Raw genomic sequence first — 18,785 nt, forward strand, 5'->3', positions numbered from 1 at the left:
GCCTAGTACAGTCGCATGCAAGCAGGGAGCCCAGCCTTTCCTGCCCTGCTATGCCATCCCCTGCTGCCTCGGGCCGGGGTCTGTAATGGACACGCCTTACGGTGGGTTACGTTTCTCTTTCCTCAGTGCAACTGAGACTATGTTGGCATCAGCCTGAGGCTGTAGCATCGTGGCAAGAGTTGTGCCCGTGTATCAGAGACGTTGGTGGTTCTGTGGGCAGCAGAGCCTAGTGGGTCACTAGTGGTCAGCTCTGGGTTCAATGGCCTCTCCCTTGCCCCTGTAACTACATTGACTGATTCACCCTGCACCCAGGGAGGGGAGGATCCAGCCATGGGGTGGGGTCGCAACTCTGGCTTGGAAAGGGCTGTGGCTCCCAGGAGGGCAGCTGGCGACTACAGCAGGTGCCTGGGGACAGCACAGGCCTCCTGGTGCCTTGAGGACAAGGTCTCCCACAGCCCCTCCCGGGGGCTCTCGCAGGGCAGAAGGGGGCTCCTAGCCCTTAGGTTGCTTGAGAAGATGCAGCAGGGACTGGTTTGGGGACAACCGCTTCCTGCACAAGCTCAGTCTAGCAAGCGAGGGCATGCGCGTGAGCTGCTGGCATCCCCAGAGCAGGCAGCGTGGCCATGGCTTGCGGGATCAGGGGGCAGTTGCTGGCAATTCGGGGAGGGACAAATCCCTGCCTCGCTCCCTCTGCTGCACCCCCACCCAGCAGCACTTAGCTTCACCCGCTGACATCCCCCCGAGCCTGGCTGTGAGGGATTCTGGCTGTGACAGGTGTGGCCCTGGCTCAGGATCCTGGGGGAAGGGGGAGGACTGTTCCTGCCGCAGCTGCCGGGCTGGGGTGGCTCTCTGGGACTCCAGGCCCCTGGGGGACGCCTGAGGCTCAGGGCTTCATGCTGGCTCCCCACCCCTCCATCACTTGTAACATTCCCCGCATTTTTCCCCAGCCCCGGTGGCTCCTGCTCTTATAGGAGCAGGGTTCACTTTCCTTCCTCTGCTGGCGAGTCTGGTGTTTGCCAGCCGTCCAGCAGGACGACTCCAGGGGCTGATACCCTCAGTGTGGGGCAGAGACGGACCAGGCTTCCCCACTCTGCCCCAGAGCAGGGCTCTGCTTGGGGTCTGAGAGCAAGGTTTGGTCTCTCGGGTGAACCAGTTAGCCTCCTTGCTGGCAGAGCCAGAGGCCAAGGGCCGTGTAGCCCCAAGGACTGAGCTCCTTGCTTGGCCCTACCAGGGAAGGGTAGCAGCATGTTGGCAGGTGGGTCTCTGCTTCTCATTGGTCTTGGGGGGGCCCCACAGCTTCCTAGACCCAGGCATGAGCCTTCCCGTCAGCCACTGCAGCATAGGGAGTGGTTTGCTGTGCAGACAGACCCCGGGGAGCAGACGATCAGAGAGCGATCGGCCTGTGGGCGGACGGCAGGTGAGGCAAAGCCACTGTGGGGGTGGGAGCCAGGCAGCAAGCTGGAGCCTCTCCGACATGTGCTGGACCAACTGTCACAGGGCCAGGGCATGAGAGCCCCAGAGTCCCTGGGGGCTTGCTTTTGTGGTGAGGCATGTGTGTGTCAGGGCTGTCAGACTGAGAATATAGGCCCCGATTCTCCATTGCCCTGCCTGGGAGTGGGAATCAACTCGGAATAGTGGCGCTCGCTTTGCACTAGTGCAAGGTTTCTTAAACTTCATTGCACCGCGACCTCCTTCAGACAACAACAACAATCACTACGTGGCCCTGGGAAAGGGGGACCAAAGCCCAAGCCCCGCCTCCCTGTGGGGTGCCAGAGCTCGAAGACTTCAGCCCTGGGTGGTGGGGCTCGGACTTTGGCTTCAGCAAGTCTAACACCAGCCCTGGCGAACCCATTAAAATGGGCTCCCGGCCCACAGTTTGAGAACTGCTGCACTAGTGGAAACAGCTACACCAGGAGCAGGGCAGTGGAGAATCAAGCCCAAAGGATTTGCCAGGCAAGCTCAGACAGCATGTGTCTAGATAACATCTGAGACCTCAGAGGAGGAGGAAATCCCTGCAATGTGCCTGATTCCCTGACTGGGATAGATTCCTTCCTGACCCCTACAGCTTACATGGTGGAGCCTGGGATTTGATTACCACCATCATCCTACCTTGCAGAGATAAAAAGGATGGGCCAAATCCTATCCACCTACTGAACCCCTGAAATGCCTGCTAGAGTCAGTGGGATTGAGAGTGCTCAGGATCTGATCTTGGGTTAGTGATCCAGCCTCAGCATTTGCCTCAAAGAACTCCTGCAGCAGGGAGTTCCACAGCTCGATTATGGGCTGCATGAGAAAGCACTGGGTTCATTTTGAAAATAAAAGAAGAGTCATCTATGCTTCACCCTGATGCTAATGTGTCTGAGTTGCCAGCACCACATCATAGCCCAGTGAGCTGCTTGGCAAACTGCTTCTTGGTCTGGTTTTCGCTGACAATCAAAAAGAATTATTTACCCCCTTCTCAAGCCTGAGACGAGTATCTGTGACTGGGGCCTGAAGGAGACCATGCGAGAGAGTCTCAGGGGCATAGGTGCTGGAACTAAGAGTGTGGAGGGGGCTGCCGCACCCCCTGGCTTGAAGTGGTTTCTATTATATAGTTTGGTTCAATGGCTTTCAGCACCCCTACTATACATATTGTTCCAGCCCCCGCCCTGCTCAGGGTCTCAGATCGGCACCTCTGACTCTCTTGCTCTTTGTTTCTGAGAATGGAGAATTAACTTTTGGGAAAGTTGTGGGCAGGACAACCTCTGAGAACCAGGTTGCCTCGCACGTTGCCTCTGCCCCCACCCGGTGAAAAGGCAGCCGGGTGGGCTCTGAGACCGGGGGAACACACGAGGGGACGCACTCGGCAGGCTCGCTGAGGCATTTATTCCAGAATCCCTGGGGGATTGCAGCCAGACCCAGAGAGAGGCACTGGTCCCCAGCTCTGGACATTTTGCTGCTCCTGAAATCCCCAGCCTCAGAGGAGAAACAGCCCTTGGGAGATGACACATCCATGGTCAGGGAGGGCTTTTCTTGGTGTGTTTCTACTAGCATTGATTATTCAGTTGTCAAGTGCATGGGAAGGAAGATCTGAGGTCCCGGACGACTGGAAAAAGGCTAATGTAGTGCCCATCTTTAAAAAAGGGAAGGAGGAGGATCCTGGGAACTACAGGCCAGCCAGCCTCACCTCAGTCCCTGGAAAAATCATGGAGCAGGTCCTCAAGGAATCAATTCTGAAGCACTTAGAGGAGAGAAAAGTGATCAGGAACAGTCAGCATGGATTCACCAAGGGCAAGTCATGCCTGACTAATCTAATTGCCTTCTATGATGAGATTACTGGCTCTGTGGATGAGGGGAAAGCAGTGGACGTGTTGTTCCTTGACTTTAGCAAAGCTTTTGACACGGTCTCCCACAGTATTCTTGCCATCAAGTTAAAGAAGTATGGCCTGGATGAATGGACTATAAAGTGGATAGAAAGTTGGCTAGATTGTCGGGCTCAACGGGTAGTGATCAATGGCTCCATGTCTAGTTGGCAGCCGGTATCAAGTGGAGTGTCTCAAGGGTCGGGCCTGGGGCTGGTTTTGTTCAATATCTTCATAAATGATCTGGAGGATGGTGTGGATTGCACCCTCAGCAAGTTTGCAGATGACGCTAAACTGGGAGGAGAGGTAGATACGCTGGAGGGTAGGGATAGGATACAGAGGGCCCTAGACATATTAGAGGATTGGGCCAAAAGAAATCTGATGAGGTTCAACAAGGACAAGTGAAGAGTCCTGCACTTAGGACGGAAGAATCCCATGCACCGCTACAGACTAGGGACCGAATGGCTCGGCAGCAGTTCTGCAGAAAAGGACCTAGGGGTTACAGTGGACGAGAAGCTGGATATGAGTCAACAGTGTGCCCTTGTTGCCAAGAAGGCCAGTGGCATTTTGGGCTGTATAAGTAGGGGCATTGCCAGCAGATCGAAGGACGTGATCGTTCCCCTCTATTTGACATTGGTGAGGCCTCATCTGGAGTACTGTGCCCAGTTTTGGGCCCCACACGACAAGAAGGATGTGAAAAAATTGGAAAATGCCCAGCGGAGGGCAACAAAAATGATTAGGGGACTAGAACACATGACTTATGAGGAGAGGCTGAGGGAGCTGGGATTGTTTAGTCTGCGGAAGAGAAGAATGAGGGGGGATTTGATAGCTGCTTTCAACTACCTGAAAGGGGGTTCCAAAGAGGATGGATCCAGACTGTTCTCAGTGGTAGCAGATGACAGAATGAGGACTAATGGTCTCAAGTTGCAATGGGGGAGGTTCAGGTTGGATATTAGGAAAAAACTTTTTCACTAGGAGGGTGGTGAAACACTGGAATGCGTTACCTAGGGAGATGGTGGAATCTCCTTCCTTAGAAGTTTTCAAGGTCAGGCTTGACAAAGCCCTGGCTAAGATGATTTAGTTGGGGATTGGTCCTGCTTTGAGCAGGGGGTTGGACTAGATGACCTCCTGAGGTCCCTTCCAACCCTGATATTCTATGATCCTTGGTGCACATAGTCTGCCTGTCTCAGCAAAGAGACCCCCAGAGGGGGCAGGAGTCTCCCATTGGCAGGGGTTCCATTCTCCCAGCTCACAGGGAGGGTGGCAGGGATGCTTGGAGATTGGACCGCTGGAGGAAATGGAGGTCCTAATGAACTGGTGCTGGCCAGTACAACATATTGTGTGTTACGCTATCACTTCTCCTTATGTCTGCAAAGAAACCCCTGCAAAATGTGGCCCAGACAGTGCCGTGAGCCTGAGTCTGTAGACAGACTGAAACTCCAAGAGGGATGTGAGCATCGATCACCATGGCGTGTTGACTCTGAAACCTAATGACAAATGTAAACAAACACCAGCATATTTCATTGCGGATCCTTTTAATCAAGAAGTCAGTGACTCGCTGTTTGTGAGTGGAGCTTGGTGTGGGTGGAGCCTGAATAGAGGATGGCTACTTTTCCCTCTCCAGCCTGACCTCCGCTGTATTGGAGGCCTTGGGGATCAGTTAATTATTTCCTCTCATGCTTCCCACTCACAAACACAGAGCAGCAGGCCCGGTATTGGGTCTACGATCATACATTGGCACAGTGCCCAGTTGTGTGGTTTCTGGGCGCACACACCCATAGCTGGGAAAGGGCCCACAGGTTCCAAAAGGAAACCATCTAAGAATGTATTTCTTCCCTTCCAGCCAAGGTTCTCAAAGCATGTTATAAACATTAACTAACTAACTAACCCGTGCAAACCTTGATGCTCAGGTGGGAGGAAACTGAAGTACCGAGAGGGGGACGTCACGTACCTTAGGTCACGCTGTGAGTCTCGGAACAAAACCCAGGTCTCCTGAAGTCCCAGTGCTGGAGCCTTTGATGGAGCACAGCCCAATCAAGTGCTGCGCAGGGATCTGGTGGGACCTCTGGGTGTTAATTCTGAACATCACTTTGAAATGAACAAAGAGCAAAACCTGAAAGGAACAGAAACTCCAGCGTTGCTCTCCCTTTGCCGCTTGTTCAGCACAGCTGGTGAATTGTGGAAACTTGACCACATGGAGTTGTCATGCTCCCCATCCATCCCTCAGGCTGCACTGCACCAAATACATGCTCTGCAGGCTCGTGTCCCGCGGGCTCTCCCACTGTGGGTCTCTGCAGGAGCCCGGTTCTCGGGGATTCCTGCTAATGTTTCCCTTGGCTCAGAGCCCAGGGGGTTCAAACCCCTCAGGCCATGATCCTTGCTCCCCCCATTCCTGTGGGATACGCATAATTCAGCTAATGTGATCGTTAAAGGTGCAAACAGGAGCTTAGTGAGTAGGAACATAAGAACGGCAATACTGAATGAGACCAAAGGTCCATTTAGCCCAGTATCCTGTCTTCTGACAGAGGCCAGTGCCAGGGGCCCCAGAGGGAATGAACAGAACAGGTCATCAAGTGATCCATCCCCTGTAGCCCATTCCAAGCTTCTGGCAAACAGAGGGTAGAGATACCATCCCTGCCCATCCTGGCTAATAGTCATTGATGGACCTATCCCCCATGAACTTATCTAGTTCTTTTTTGAACCCTGTTATAGTCTTGGCCTTCACAACAGGAGCAGGATGGGGATTATACGTCAGTATACTGCACTGGTGAGACCAATACTGCATCCAGGTCTGGGCTCCACATTTTAAAAAGGATGTTGAAAAATTGGCAAAGGGGCAATGAAAAGCCACACAAGTTATTTGAGGGCTGGAGAAAATCCCCTGCAGTGAGAGATTTAAAGAGCTCCGGCTGGTTAGTTTATCTAAAAGGAGCTCGCAAGGTGACTTGATTACTGTGCACAAATAACTTCCCAGGGAGAAAATACCAGGCCCGAGAGGGCTCTCTAATCTAGCAGAGAGAGGCCGAACAAGAACCGGTGGCTGGTAGCTGGAGCCAGACGCGTGGGAACATAAAGGAGGTGCATGTTTTTAACTGCGAGGGTGAGTAGCCGTTGGAACGGGCTGCCAAAAGAAGTGTCGATGTCTCCATCTCCTGATGGTCCAGCCTGGCTGCCTTTCGGGAAGAGGCTTTAGCCCACACAAGTTCCTGGGCTCAGGACAGGGGTAACTGGGCAAGGGGCCGTGGTCTGTGCTATGCAGGGGGTCAGCCAAGCTGATCTGAAGGTCTCCCCTGGCCTTTGCATCTAGGAATCCACACGGGAGTCGCTCATCTCCCAAGGTGAGCGTTGTCCTACTGGAGTCTGGGGTTGAGGTCAGGACCAGTCGCGGTCAGGCACTGCCCCAGGGCCAGCCAGAGGTGCTAAGCCTAGTGCAGCTGGGCAAAGACACGACACCCTGTAACTTACAGTGGTGCATCTTGCCTGAGTAGTTAGCCACCAACAGCTGTAACCAGCTCCAGTCCCCAGGGGGTGAATTCTCACCAGGGGTGGGGCAGGTGATGCTGTTCCGCATCCCAGCTATGGTTAGGAAGAAACTTCACAACTGCGAGAGAAAGGGGGGCCAGGACACCTGGGTTCTGTGTTCAACTCTCCTACTGCGTATGGGTGAGTCACTGCCCCACTCTGTGCCTCAGTTTCTCCACTGGTAAACGGGGCTAGCGACACCCTGCTCTCGGCAGGGGTGGGGGAATTGCAAGTGTTAATTTCTCCAAGTTCTGTCCCTCCTTTCCATCCCTGATCCTGCAGCAAGTGCTCTGTGGTTAGATTCCTGAGCCCCACCGCAGTCCATGCCAGCGCAGACCCTGGCTTGCACCCTCAGCTGCCACATTGCTCAGTCAGTCCGACCCTGAGAGCAGGGAATGAAAGGGCCCATTATTGCTGCTGGTCACACACGGCTGATTCATCCCAGCCGGCACCAGGCTTTCCTGCTGGGCTAAGCACTCCAGGCTGGTGTGGGCAAGAGGACTGGGTCAGGGAAACAGGAACCCCCTTCACCTCCGCACAGAGTGGCCCCCGGTGCTTTGTGCCCGGGACTCTCTGTCTTAGCTGTTAGGTCCCATTGTTCTCATCTGCACCCCACTCCGTGCAGATGTGCATGACGTGGGCCAGGGGCTGACGTGGGAGCCAGGGCTGCGTCCCCACAGCCCCACTTGCAGTGCTGCTGGCCTCCTCGGGCTTGGGGAAGCCTTAGAAGGGCTTTTCCTCGAGAAGTCCCCTTTTACAAGCATGCACAGGTGCCTTGCCCTGCCCTGCCTCCAGCTGCCGCCCCATACCCCGCGACACCGTGCGGATTAACCCTTGACAGAGAGAGACGGCGCTCAGGGGCGGTGGAGATCAGACGTGCCACACAGCCTGGCCGGGCTCCTTAAAGCCTCCCAGAGACCTGGCTCAGCCAGACAGCGACGTGCAGCAGGGACGGGAACGCTGCCGACCCACAAGCCAGCCTTGCAGGGTAAGAGACCGGCTTGGAGCCAGGAACCTGAGCATCCCCCTTGCAGCGACATCTCATTGGAGGGGAGTGCTCAGAACTAGCCAGTTCTTTGGATGGGGCTCTCGGAAGAAGGGGGTGATTTGCTGGGGTAGGGCCCAGAGCCAGTTTCCCACCCCCCCTTCCAAGAGGACCGACTGGCTAGGGGGCTTTAGCAGGGCAGGCTGCTTTCCCCTCCTTGAAAAAACATTTAGCTCCCCCACCGTAGCTGCTCTGGTTTCTACACCAGCCACAGAGCATGGAATGGCCTGGAATGGTAGAGCCCTGTTATTCCTAGAGTTGGGAAAGTCCTAGAGATCACTGGGCTCCTTTTTCTGCCATGTGGGACAGGCCTGCCATTCAGCTGTGACAAACAACGCTTTTGGCTCAGCGCTGCAGAACCCAGTGGGGTAGCACTGTGTAAGAGTGAGCTTTGGAATTTGTATCCTGGGTGTGTGAAGAGTCTCTCTCTCTCTCTCCTTGGCCCATCACTTTGCTGCTCTGTGCCTCAGTTTCCCCATTTATTCAAGAGGGATATTGCTATATCACCTTTGTAGAGGGCTTTGAGAGGTACTGCTATTGAGCACAACATAAGAGCCAGGGCGCATTATGAGGATCTATATTCCAAGCTAAGTGCCACTCCTGTTTAGTAATAAACAGTCTAATGAGAAAGCTTAAGAGGGCCAAATATTTTTTTGTTATCGAACTCACTGCTCTGCCAGTGGGCTTGGAAACGAAGCTGGTATATGCGGAATAGTCTAACATGGGCTGTGTCATCGTGACATTCACAAGAGCACCAGCTTTTCGAGGGCTCTGCACCAACCGGTGGGGCTAGGTTCCCCGCCCCCGGTGCCGATTTGTTTGGAACTCAGCCCCGCTTGCGAGTGCCGAGCTCCCAGAAATCAGGCCACCCAGTGTTCCTGGCAGGTCTCCCATACAAGCACTAACCAGGCCTGACCCGGCTTAGCTGCCAAGATCAGACAAGATTGAGCACATTTGGGGTCTGGGGGCAGATCCTCTACTGTTGTCAGTGGAAATTAGGAGCCTAAATACCTCTGAGGATCAGGGCCTTGGTGAGTAAATACTGACACTTAAGGGGGGGGATGATTTTGGTGCTGGTCAATGGGAAAAGGTCAAGGCAGCCTGAACTCTGGGATGGCCTTAAGATCCCTTCTCTGTAGCACGTAGTGTTTCTGTGGCTGGGCCGAAAAGCTCAGCTCATGTGGTTTGAATCTCTTGAGAAAATCTGCAGCCTTTCGTGGCTGTCTGTCAGCTAAGGGCGCCTGGCAGTGTCTCAGCCTTCCAGCGCGGGGCTGAAATGACTCGCACCAAAAAAGCCACAGCTTCCTTGTAACTGTGACAACCAATCCCTGGCAAGCAGAATGTGTCTGGGCTGGGGAAGCCTCTGTCCCTCTCTCTCTCTCTCTCCCCGACTCCTGCTCATCTGCCCATTTGAAGCAGGGCTGCTGCAGAACAAGTCAGTCAGGCAGAGTCCGTGGGTAAGGACCAAACTGATTTTCTTACCACTCGGTCTCTTTGGGGGCTCTTTGCTGCATCTCTGGGGCTTTGCCTTGCTGCCTTTGAGCCCAGCCTTGGGTGTGTGTGTGTGTGAGAGAGTGAGTGAGAGATCTGCATGGCCCCCATGAATAGCCACAGAGCAGGGACAGTGTGAGCAGCAGCTTCCCGCACTCCCGCCCTGGGAGGGCTCCAGCTAGCCAGTCTTTCGGTGTGCTTGGCCTCATTGCTGAGACTGCTAACAAGGGGCCCAGCTAGTGTCCAGTGAGTTGGTGGTTTCAAAAGTGTGCGATGGGGGGAGACAGGAAACCTTTCTGGATGTCAGTAAGTCCTAGAGCTGTGCAAGCTTGAGGCAGGGTCACAGGGGCAGTGATTCAACCTCAAGCTTCAGGGCTCAAACCGATCGCCTGCAGGGGTCAGGAAGGAACGTCCAACCCCCTGGTCTCAGCACTCAACGAGTGGCTGAGTGCCTTTGCTGGAAGCTGGCCCCTCTCTGGGGCAGGGCAGTAGCTGCTGATCCGATCTGAGATGCTCGTTCCTTCCCGGTGGGAACGTAGCCCGTTGCTGTGGGAGTGGAGCGTGTGGCTAGCAGCAGGGCAGGGCGAATGTGCACAGCGGATGAACCAGCGACTGCCAGGCAGAGAGAAGCCAGCGCCTGGCTCGGCCGAGGGGGAGCCGCACTGCCCGGCTGGAGCAGGACGCAGGCAGGGACATTCCGACGGGCGCACATTCGCGGCTGTGGCGGGAGTGCTAAGCCCTTGCTGGAGCTGGGGCAGCATCTCTGCGGGATCTTCTCTCCGTGGCTTAGACCCTGTGGCCCTGGATGCAGCTGTGCCTCTGACTCACGGCAGCTTGGGAAATCCCTCTCTCTGTGACAGCCCGGAGGGCTCTGGAGTGGGGCTGGGGATGAGGGGTTTGGGGTGTGGGAGGGGCTCAGGGCTAGGGCAGAGGGTTGGGGTGCGGGGGGAGGGCTGCAGGGTGGGGCTGGGGAGGAGGGGTTCAGGAGGGAGTTCAGGGTGGGGCAGAGGGTTTGGGATGTCAGGGGTGAGGGCTCTGGCTGGGGCTTGGGATGAGGGATTTGGGGTGTGGGGCAGCTCAGGGCTACAGCCACACAGAAGGGAAACTAGCAAAAGAAAAGAAAAGAAAAGCAGAGGAGAGGAAGGGACAGAAAAAGCCCAAAGCAGCCACCTGGGGCTTCCTGAGCTGCTGCGGTCGCCCATTCACTCCTCTGAACTTCCACCCAATCGCCTCAGCCTGCTGCTGGCACCGCTCCCTTGGGCAGCCGCCCGCTGCCCAGGGCTCAGGCAGGGACGCTTCAGGGGAGACACCCAGCCCCGAACACTGGTGGAGCCAGACCCCCCGTGCCCTGAATATTGCTGGAGCCCAGGCACCACAGGCCCATATAACTTGCTGCCCTGATCAAGTCAGACTAAATCTGGCTTCCTTTGCCTCTACATTCGGGGTTTTCCTTTGGCCCAGGGAATGGCAGAGGCTGAAGCTCGCTGCTCGGATCTATGCGGCAGCTGGAAATATCTGCAGTGGAGCAAGGGCCTATCTATCCTTTCCACCTCTAGCCATGCAACTGGGCCTGGTATTTCTAATGCAGGGCCACTGGCCCTGGCATCTCGGCCTCAAGGCCTCTCCTGGGCCAGGTCATGGGGCAGGGAAATTACTGACACTGGGTGAACGTCTGCCTATCACCTGCTCTTGGAGCAAAGAGCCACTGCCGGACTAGGGGTCTCGATTGGGCTGCAGTCCCAGGGGGTTTCCCTGGATTGAAAGGGATGGAAAAGTTGGATTGCATTGAGGATGTGCGGCCCGGCTGCTCGTGAGAACCACAGTGCTGAGCCTCCCGGCCCCTGCTCCGTCTGAGCAAAGCTCCGCCGAGTCGCCTCCTGAATGGTCCAGGCAAAGAGCTAAGGCTGGGAGGTGCTGCAGGAAGGGGGGGTGCTGGGGGAGGGACTTCAGCCAGCTCTGATGCCCCGCAGCCTTTCAGGAGCCAAGGCGTTGGCTTGGCTGGAGGGTGGCGTGGGGATGGCGCTGGCCGCGGTCCCAGCCCCTGTATCAGCTCGGCCCGGAGATGACCAGCAGGCATTTGGATCGCATGTCTGGGAAAGAAAAAACTCCAACTCCCCAATGCTGCCGCTGGTGCCTTCCTCCAAACCTGCTGCCGGTGAAACCTGGCGCTGATTTCCCCTGGGACAATGGCTCTGGCTGGGTGGTGGAGGTGCAGGGCTTGGCTCTGCTCTGGCTGGGGCCTAGATGCTATGGGGATGGGTGCACTGCGTGATGACTAGGCAGTCAGATGTGCAGGGCTGGATTGAGGGATGGCTGGATGGACGGGAGCACGGATCCAGAGACGGACAGTCCCTTCCTCCTTAACCCACAGGGCTCTCTGGTGCGCCGACCGTCCGCCTTCAGGCGAGCAGCGGGAAGAACTGCACTCGCTTGGTTGAGACGTTAACGGCCAACCTGTCTGGCTGGCTGTCAGGCGCCGGGCTGTGGTTTGAGGTTAGGGTTCTCTGGTGATTCCCCTGCAGCCCTGTGGCTGCTGACAGTGCAGTGATGAGCAGAGAGTCCCGTAGGCCTAGACAATGGTCTACATGCTGACGGGGGCTGTACGGCATAAGGAGCCCGAGCTGCTGTCCCGTGAACTGTGTCCCAGCTCAGATGCAGGAACCTCCTCGCTCATCACGGAATGAGTCCTCTCCGGGGTCCTTTCGGGCTTGGCAGCCGGCTGACAGCCCCCCGGGCCAGCCTCCCTCCAGCGTCACAGGAAGCTGGGGCTCAGAGCTTCAGTGCGGCAACCGGGTAAGTGCTGTTGCTCTCCAGACCCTGCTCGTCCAGCCCTGCTCCCCAGACAGCTCTGCTGAGGCCTGTGAGGAGCAGGGGTCTGGGCTTGTCTCCGGGCAGTCATGGCGCTGGATTGCAGGGGGAGGCGGAGACGCTGCCCGCTGAGAGGGGCTGGGGGCGGACGGCAGGTTTGACAAGAATGGGCGCTGCCGAGGGGATGACTCGCTCGCCCTGCCGGCGAAGGATGGGGGCCAGAGGAGAATCCAGCTCTCTGGTTAGCGGGAGTTAGAAGAGCATTTTTGTCCCCTTGGGTCCTGGGGCCTGGCTGGCCCAGGGGACAGCGATGGGGGCTGAGTGCCCAACACCCGCAGCCATGGCCAGTTAGTGTCTGTGTCCTCGATCTCTAGGTGCTGAGGGAACAGGCAGCAAGGATGGACGGGACCCAAGCCCCCTGCCATCCCCAGCTCCCAGCAGGAATGGGGCGTCCGGCTGGGGTCTGCTCTGCCCAGGGATCACATGAAACCTCCCTTCACCTGTCACCACCCCTTGCCTGCACTGCAGCCAGATAGGGAGGGGAGCTGCAGGCCGGGCAGGGATTTCCCCACGCCTGGAGCACTTTGTTCCTTCTGCAAAGCGTTTCAAACCCATTGAGGACACAGCTGGCTCTGTTCTGCAGAGAGCCGCTGGGTTAAGGGCCAGGTTCTTCCCCTTGTTCAAACAGGGCTGGGCTGCCCAGTTCACATGGAGCACTGAGCATCAGTGTCGTGTGACTTCTATAAGTGGGGGGGCTGGGCTCCAGTCAGGCCAACGGGGCGGCGCGTGTGTGTGGGCAAATTCCCTGCCTGCCCACAGGGGCACCATTTCAGATGCTTCGGGGGGAGGAGGGGCATAACTTTAACCATGGTTCCAGGGACTACTTAGAAAACTGAAAACACTTGTTTTTTGGCAGATAATAGCTTACAATGCTCCTGTCAGATAATTTCTGTCTCATTCCTATAGCAAGAAAGAAAATTTAATAAATATTAGACCCGCTCAGCTCTAATACTAACATGTTCTGACCTCTTGTGGCAAGTCACTTACGGGACAGTGGTGAGGTTTAAATCATACTGTCTCGTCGTACTCAGATTCTCTTACTGAAGTCAGAAGGGACCATCATGATCATCTAGTCTGACCTCCAGCACATTGCAGGCCACAGAACCTCCCCAGCCCACTCCTGTGATAGACCCCGAACCTCTGGCTGAGTTACTGACCTCCTCAAATCATGGTTTAAAGACTTCAAGTTACAGAGATTCCACCATTTACACCGGCAAATGACCCATGCCCCAGGCTGCAGAGGTCTCTGCCAATTTGAGCCCGGGGGGAAATTCCTTCCTGACCCCAAATCCGATGATCAGTTAGATCCTGAGCATGTGGGCAAGATCCACCATACAGATACCTGGGAATAATTCTCTGTAGTAACTCAGCCCTCCCCATCTAGTGTCCCGCTCCAGCCATTGGAGATTTTTGCTACAGGCAGTCGCCGATGGGCCACATGCCATTGTAGGCAGTCCTGTCACACCATCTCCTCTAGAAACTTCCCAAGCTCAGTCTTGAAGCCAGTTCGGTTTTTTTCCCCCACTGCTCCCCTTGGGAGGCTGCTCCAGAACTTCACTCCTCTGATGGTTAGAAACCTTCACCTAATTTCAACTTGGTGATGGACAGTTCCTATCCATTTGTTCTGGGGTCCACACTGGTGCTTAATTTAAATAACTCTTCTCCCTCCCTGGTATTTGTCCCTCTGATGTATTTATAGGAGGCAATCATCTCTCCCCTCAGACTTCTACTGGTTAGGCTAAACAAGCCAAGCTCTTTGAATTTCCTAAGGTAGGTTTTCCATTCCTCAGATCATCCTAGTAGGCTTTCTCTGCAGCTGTTCCACTTTGAATTAGTCTTTCCTAAACATGGGAGACCAGAATTGCACACAGGATTCCAGATGAGGTCTTGCCAGTGCCTTGTATAATGGTACTAACACTTCCCTGTCTCTAGTGGAAACACCTCGCCTGAAACACCCCAGGACCGCATTAGCCTTTTTCACAGCTGCATACCACTGATGGTTCTTGTTCATCCTGTGAACAACAAATAGACCCAGGTCTTTCTCCTCCTCCTCTGTCACTTCCAACTGATAGGTCCCCCAGCTCATAGCAAAAATTCTTGTTGTTAGTCTCTAAGTACACGACCTTATACTTTGCCCTATTAAATATCATCCCATTTCTATCACTCCAGTTTACAAGGTCATCCAGATCTTCTTGTACGATATTCTGATCCTCCTCGGTATTGGCAATACCTCCCAACTTTGTGTCCTCTGCATATTTTATTAGCACGCGCCCACTTTTTATGCCAAGGTCAGTAAAAAAAAGTTTAAGATTGGTCCCAAGACTAATCCCTGAAGAACTCCACTGGTAAATGCCCTCTAGCCTGACAATTCACCTTTCAGTATGACCTGTTGTAGTCTTCCCTTTAACCAGTTCCTTATCCACCTTTCAGTTCTCATATTAATCCCCTTCCTATCCAATTTAACTAATTAATTGCTCACGTGGAACTGCATCAAACACTTTACTGAAATCCAGGTAGATTAGATCTACTGCATTTCTTTTGTCTAAAAAATCAGTTCTCTTTCCAAGGAAAGATATGAGTAACTTTGTAACTGCCTCTGGGATACAACAACTGAAATAATTGTAGAAAAATCTCCAATTACTTTCTATCATTTAGGTGACTTTTCCCAGTCCACCAAACTTGGAACAGATCATTTAACTTTAGGAAACATCCTACCAGTCCTTTCTTCTCTTAATCACCGTGTTTATAAACAAAATTCTGACTCCTAGACCCTGCCTCAGGGCTCAAGCTGGGAGCAGCTCATCTGTCTCCTCTGCAGAATTCATTGCATTGCACACTCAGGATGCCTGCCTGAGGCTTGCAGTTTGGGGGGGGGGGGACAAAGCCCTCCATGACCCCCCCCCCCCCAAACTCCGCCTGTGGCTGCTGTGCTCATGTTTGCGCTGAGTCTTATGCTTTCAGGCTTTACTGGGAGTTCAGTGCCTAGATGCTTAGCTGGATGGATAGAGGAGTGTGTGTGGAGATGGATGGAGAGAGGGGCTGAATGGAGAGGGGGAGAGGTCTGGGTGGATGTATGGCTCATTGGAGGGGTGTGGATGGAGAGAGAGCTCGAGGGGTATTTATGGAGCTGGCTGGCTGGATAGATCAATGGGTGGATGGGGAGATAGGTGGAGGCTTGGGGATGGGGATAGGGATAGATAGAACTTCTCCGGAGTTTGAGGGGGTCAGGTTGGCTCCTCCTACCCAGCAAGGTGTGCAGGGCCCAGGTTGACAACATAGCGTTATGAGGGGCTCCTAATCAGTGTCAGTCCCCCGTGCCCCCAGCTCAGGACTCTGACCCCCTTTCAGGCACACAGCCCAGGCCTCCCCTCTAACCCTGCCCTCTCTTGTCTTCCAGCGGTGCTGAGATGAACAACTGGACGGCCGGGCTGGAGGCGACGGAGGCACCCCTGGGTGCTGCCCGCGGGGAGTGTGAGCTGAGTGACCCCGTGCAGTTGGTCCTGGTGCCCCTAGTGTACTGCGTGGTGCTCTGTGTGGGGCTGCCTGGCAATCTGGTGGCCCTGCTGGCCTTTCTGCAGAGTGGCCAGGTGAGGAAGGCCATCCGCATCTACCTCATCAACCTCACTCTGGCCGACATCCTCTTCAACCTCACCCTGCCCCTCTGGATCCCCTACTACTTGGCCGGGGGGCACTGGGTCCTCTCAGATGCCACCTGCCGTCTGGCCGGGGCTGCCTACTACATAGCCACCTACAGTGCCATCACCTTCATGACCCTCATCAGCTTCGATCGCTACTGCACCGTCCGCGTGGCCAGGCTGGACCTGGCTCTGAACCGGCGCCACGGGGCCATGGCAGCTTGCGTGACGGTCTGGCTGCTGTGTTTGGGCTGCGCCATCCCCTCCCTGGCAGCCCAGCAGACCTGGGCGGGCTCTCGGGGCACCAAGTGCTTTGAGCAGTCTGCAGGGCACAGGAACTATGCCTGTGCCATGGTGGGCTTCTTCGTGGCCTCCTTCCTGGTGGTGCTGGGCGCGTACGCCTCCATCATGAGGTCGCTCTCGGCCACTGCCTCCCACGGTAGCCACCGCCGGCTGGCCCGGGCCATGGTGCTGGGCATGCTGTTGGTGTTCGTGGTCTGTGTGGCCCCCTACCACCTCACCCTGGCCCCCTGGGTGGCCAGCCGGACGCAGACCCCCGGCTGCAGCCCACCCTCCACCCTGGACATCCTGCACACCCTGAGTGTGGCCCTGCTGAGCCTCAACAGCTGCATCGATCCGCTGATCTACTGCTTCTCCATCAAGCGCTTCCGGGCTGATCTGTGGATGACTGCGCGCAAGATCGTCCGGTGCCTCCCACTGCCCCCCTCCCCACTGGAGAGATCCATTCCCAATGTCCGCTCCTCCTCCTTCACCTCCTCCTAGCATGGCCGCTGGGAGAATGGCTCACGGCTTAGCTCGGCTCCCTCTCCAGGGCACTGGTCCACCATAGCGCCAGCCTCCAGTGTCTTGGCCTCATTGTGAGAATCTTGAACTTGCTCCCGGGGCTCTTCCAGTTGGGTGGTGGGGGGTCACCTGGTAACAGCATCTCCCTGGCCTGATTGGAGGGTGACCAAGTGTCCGATGTGAGCTGGGGATCTGCTCCCTGCCAGTGTGCCCCGTGGCAGGAGGTTGGCAGGAACGGCTTTGCTGACGAGTCTGAGCCAACCTGCCCGGATGCACCCAGCCCACCTGGATCTCACTCTCTGCCACCCCTCAGGCAGTCCAGCCCCCAGTGCTCCTCTGGGACATGGGCCTCCGTGGGGCTTTGGCTGGATCTGAAGATTCGAGGGACATGGCGGTGGCAGGTCTCTCTCCTCAGCAGTGCTGGCCTTGTTGCCTTCATGTTGCTGCCGGAGAGAGAGGCTTCTCCTGGGCTGCTCCTGCCTGTTTTGGAACCCCTTCTTTGCTCAGCACGGGTACGGAGCTGCCCCATCCCTGCCTTCCTGCTCCTCTGGCGCGTTAAACCCCGCTTGGGCAGATGTCCCCTACCGTCGCTGCTCAGGGCATGTCACTCACCCATCAGCCCCCTCAGAGCGTCTCCAACCTCTCGGCTGCATTGTGGGGACTTGAGCACTAGCAGTAATTAGCTCCTGGCCCTCCTGATGGGGATGTGCCCTGGAGGGTTACAACAGGCTGTTAGTTGGTGGGAGGGATGCATGGCTTTGTACCTGGTGTAACGCCCATGGCCAGGACAGAGGGTCCCGCCTGCTTGGAGACAAGGCTGCTTGGAAACGGGCCACGTGAATTTGTGCATAAACTGCGTTTTCTCTTCAAAGTTCTTTTCCTTGTCTCCTAGCTCGGCGTAGCCGGAACGGAGCCCTGCAGCCGGCCCCTAGCAGGGACGGGTCGTCTGGCTGGGGTCTGCTCTCCCCAAGGGCCCGTTGATATGGGGTCTGTCATAGGGTGACACTGGCCCTTTAAGAGGGAAGAGGCCTGTGCACCTGTGACTGGGCACTTGACCCTCACTTAGGCTTAATTAGGGCCCTAGGGGATCAGAGTTGCCTGGGGCAAGCAAGGGAAGGTACAGTTGAGAGCTGCTGGGAGAGTCGGGGTGCTTCAGGTCCCCTGGAGCAGGGAAAGGTTGCGCAGAGACCAGCAGGAGCCTGGCCACTGGCCTTCCTGAGCTGGAGAGCCAGTGCTGGGGCGCTGAGGGGGTTCTGAGCTGGGGGGCTGTGGTCAGGTCGAAGAGCCGTGAGGTCAAGTGGCTGGCCGGGCAAGTGGGGGCCTGCACTGAGGGTGGAAAGGCACTGGGGACCGAGTGCTGCTGGGCTCCCGGGTGGGTGACCTGGAAGTGATGTTGCTGGGAAGGGGAGTGGAAAACCAGCATGCATTGGTGTGTTTTACTAGGGGAACTGGGAGAAGGGTTTTTCCCATGAGGGGTCCACGGACTAGTGCACGTGTACATGAATAAATTCTGCCCAGAGGTGGCATCATTTGTATCAGACAGTGAGAGAGACTGTGCTCTTTTTTTGTGGCTGGGCTGAGGGGAAACTGAGGCACATGCACCTCAGGTTGGGTGCCTTATTACAGGGTCACTGTAAGGTCCCTCCCAATGCATCTTCCCCCAGCAAAAACCCAGACAGCTAGTGCCAGGGGCCCTGTGGGGCACTGTCGTATGCGGTCCTCTGTGGTGACTGGGGACAGCTATCTGTAGGGCACTCTCTAGTAACAGTTCCCCAGACTAATGGGAAGGGGGCACAGCTGCTCCAGGGGGGCAGATCCATAATCATGAGGGGGCAGTGACCTGGGGGTTTGCTGTACTGATGGGGAGGTGCTTACTCGTTGGGGAGACTTTAGTAGCAGCAGTGGGGAAGGTTATCCAGGGCAGGGCACTGGGAAATAGCAATGCCCCCTCCAAGTATAATGCCCCCTCGATGTATGGATGGCTACTAACTGGCTCTGCGTCTGCACACGTGTCTAATAATTGCTGGGTGTTTGACCCCCAACCCCATGATTATTTTATACTAAATGAGGCTATTTGGG

General features: G+C 55.9%; 1 protein-coding gene across 2 annotated transcripts; it reads left to right on the top strand.

Moving 5' to 3' along the window:
* The first annotated feature begins 1,382 nt into the window (after positions 1-1,382).
* LOC311533197 (platelet-activating factor receptor-like) lies at positions 1,383-18,182 on the top strand. 2 transcript variants are annotated; one of them, XM_084652406.1, is made up of 2 exons: positions 1,383-1,417; positions 15,665-18,182. In XM_084652406.1, the coding sequence occupies exon 2, from the start codon at positions 15,675-15,677 to the stop codon at positions 16,683-16,685; it is 1,011 nt and encodes a 336-aa protein (XP_084508532.1). In that variant the 5' UTR covers positions 1,383-1,417; positions 15,665-15,674; the 3' UTR covers positions 16,686-18,182. The 2 variants fall into 2 exon arrangements, with proteins under 2 accessions (XP_084508532.1, XP_084508531.1); XM_084652405.1 differs by lacking the exon at positions 1,383-1,417 and adding an exon at positions 7,735-7,851.
* Positions 18,183-18,785: the final 603 nt, after the last annotated feature.

This window comes from Lepidochelys olivacea (genome assembly GCF_965140295.1).
Source record: "Lepidochelys olivacea isolate rLepOli2 genome assembly, chromosome: 19".
In the NCBI taxonomy this organism is placed as follows: domain Eukaryota; kingdom Metazoa; phylum Chordata; order Testudines; family Cheloniidae; genus Lepidochelys; species Lepidochelys olivacea.

What these genes read in the sequence shown, in the direction of transcription:
- LOC311533197 (XM_084652406.1), top strand. Translation starts at nt 15,675, where the DNA reads ATGAACAACTGGACGGCCGGGCTGGAGGCGACGGAGGCACCCCTGGGT.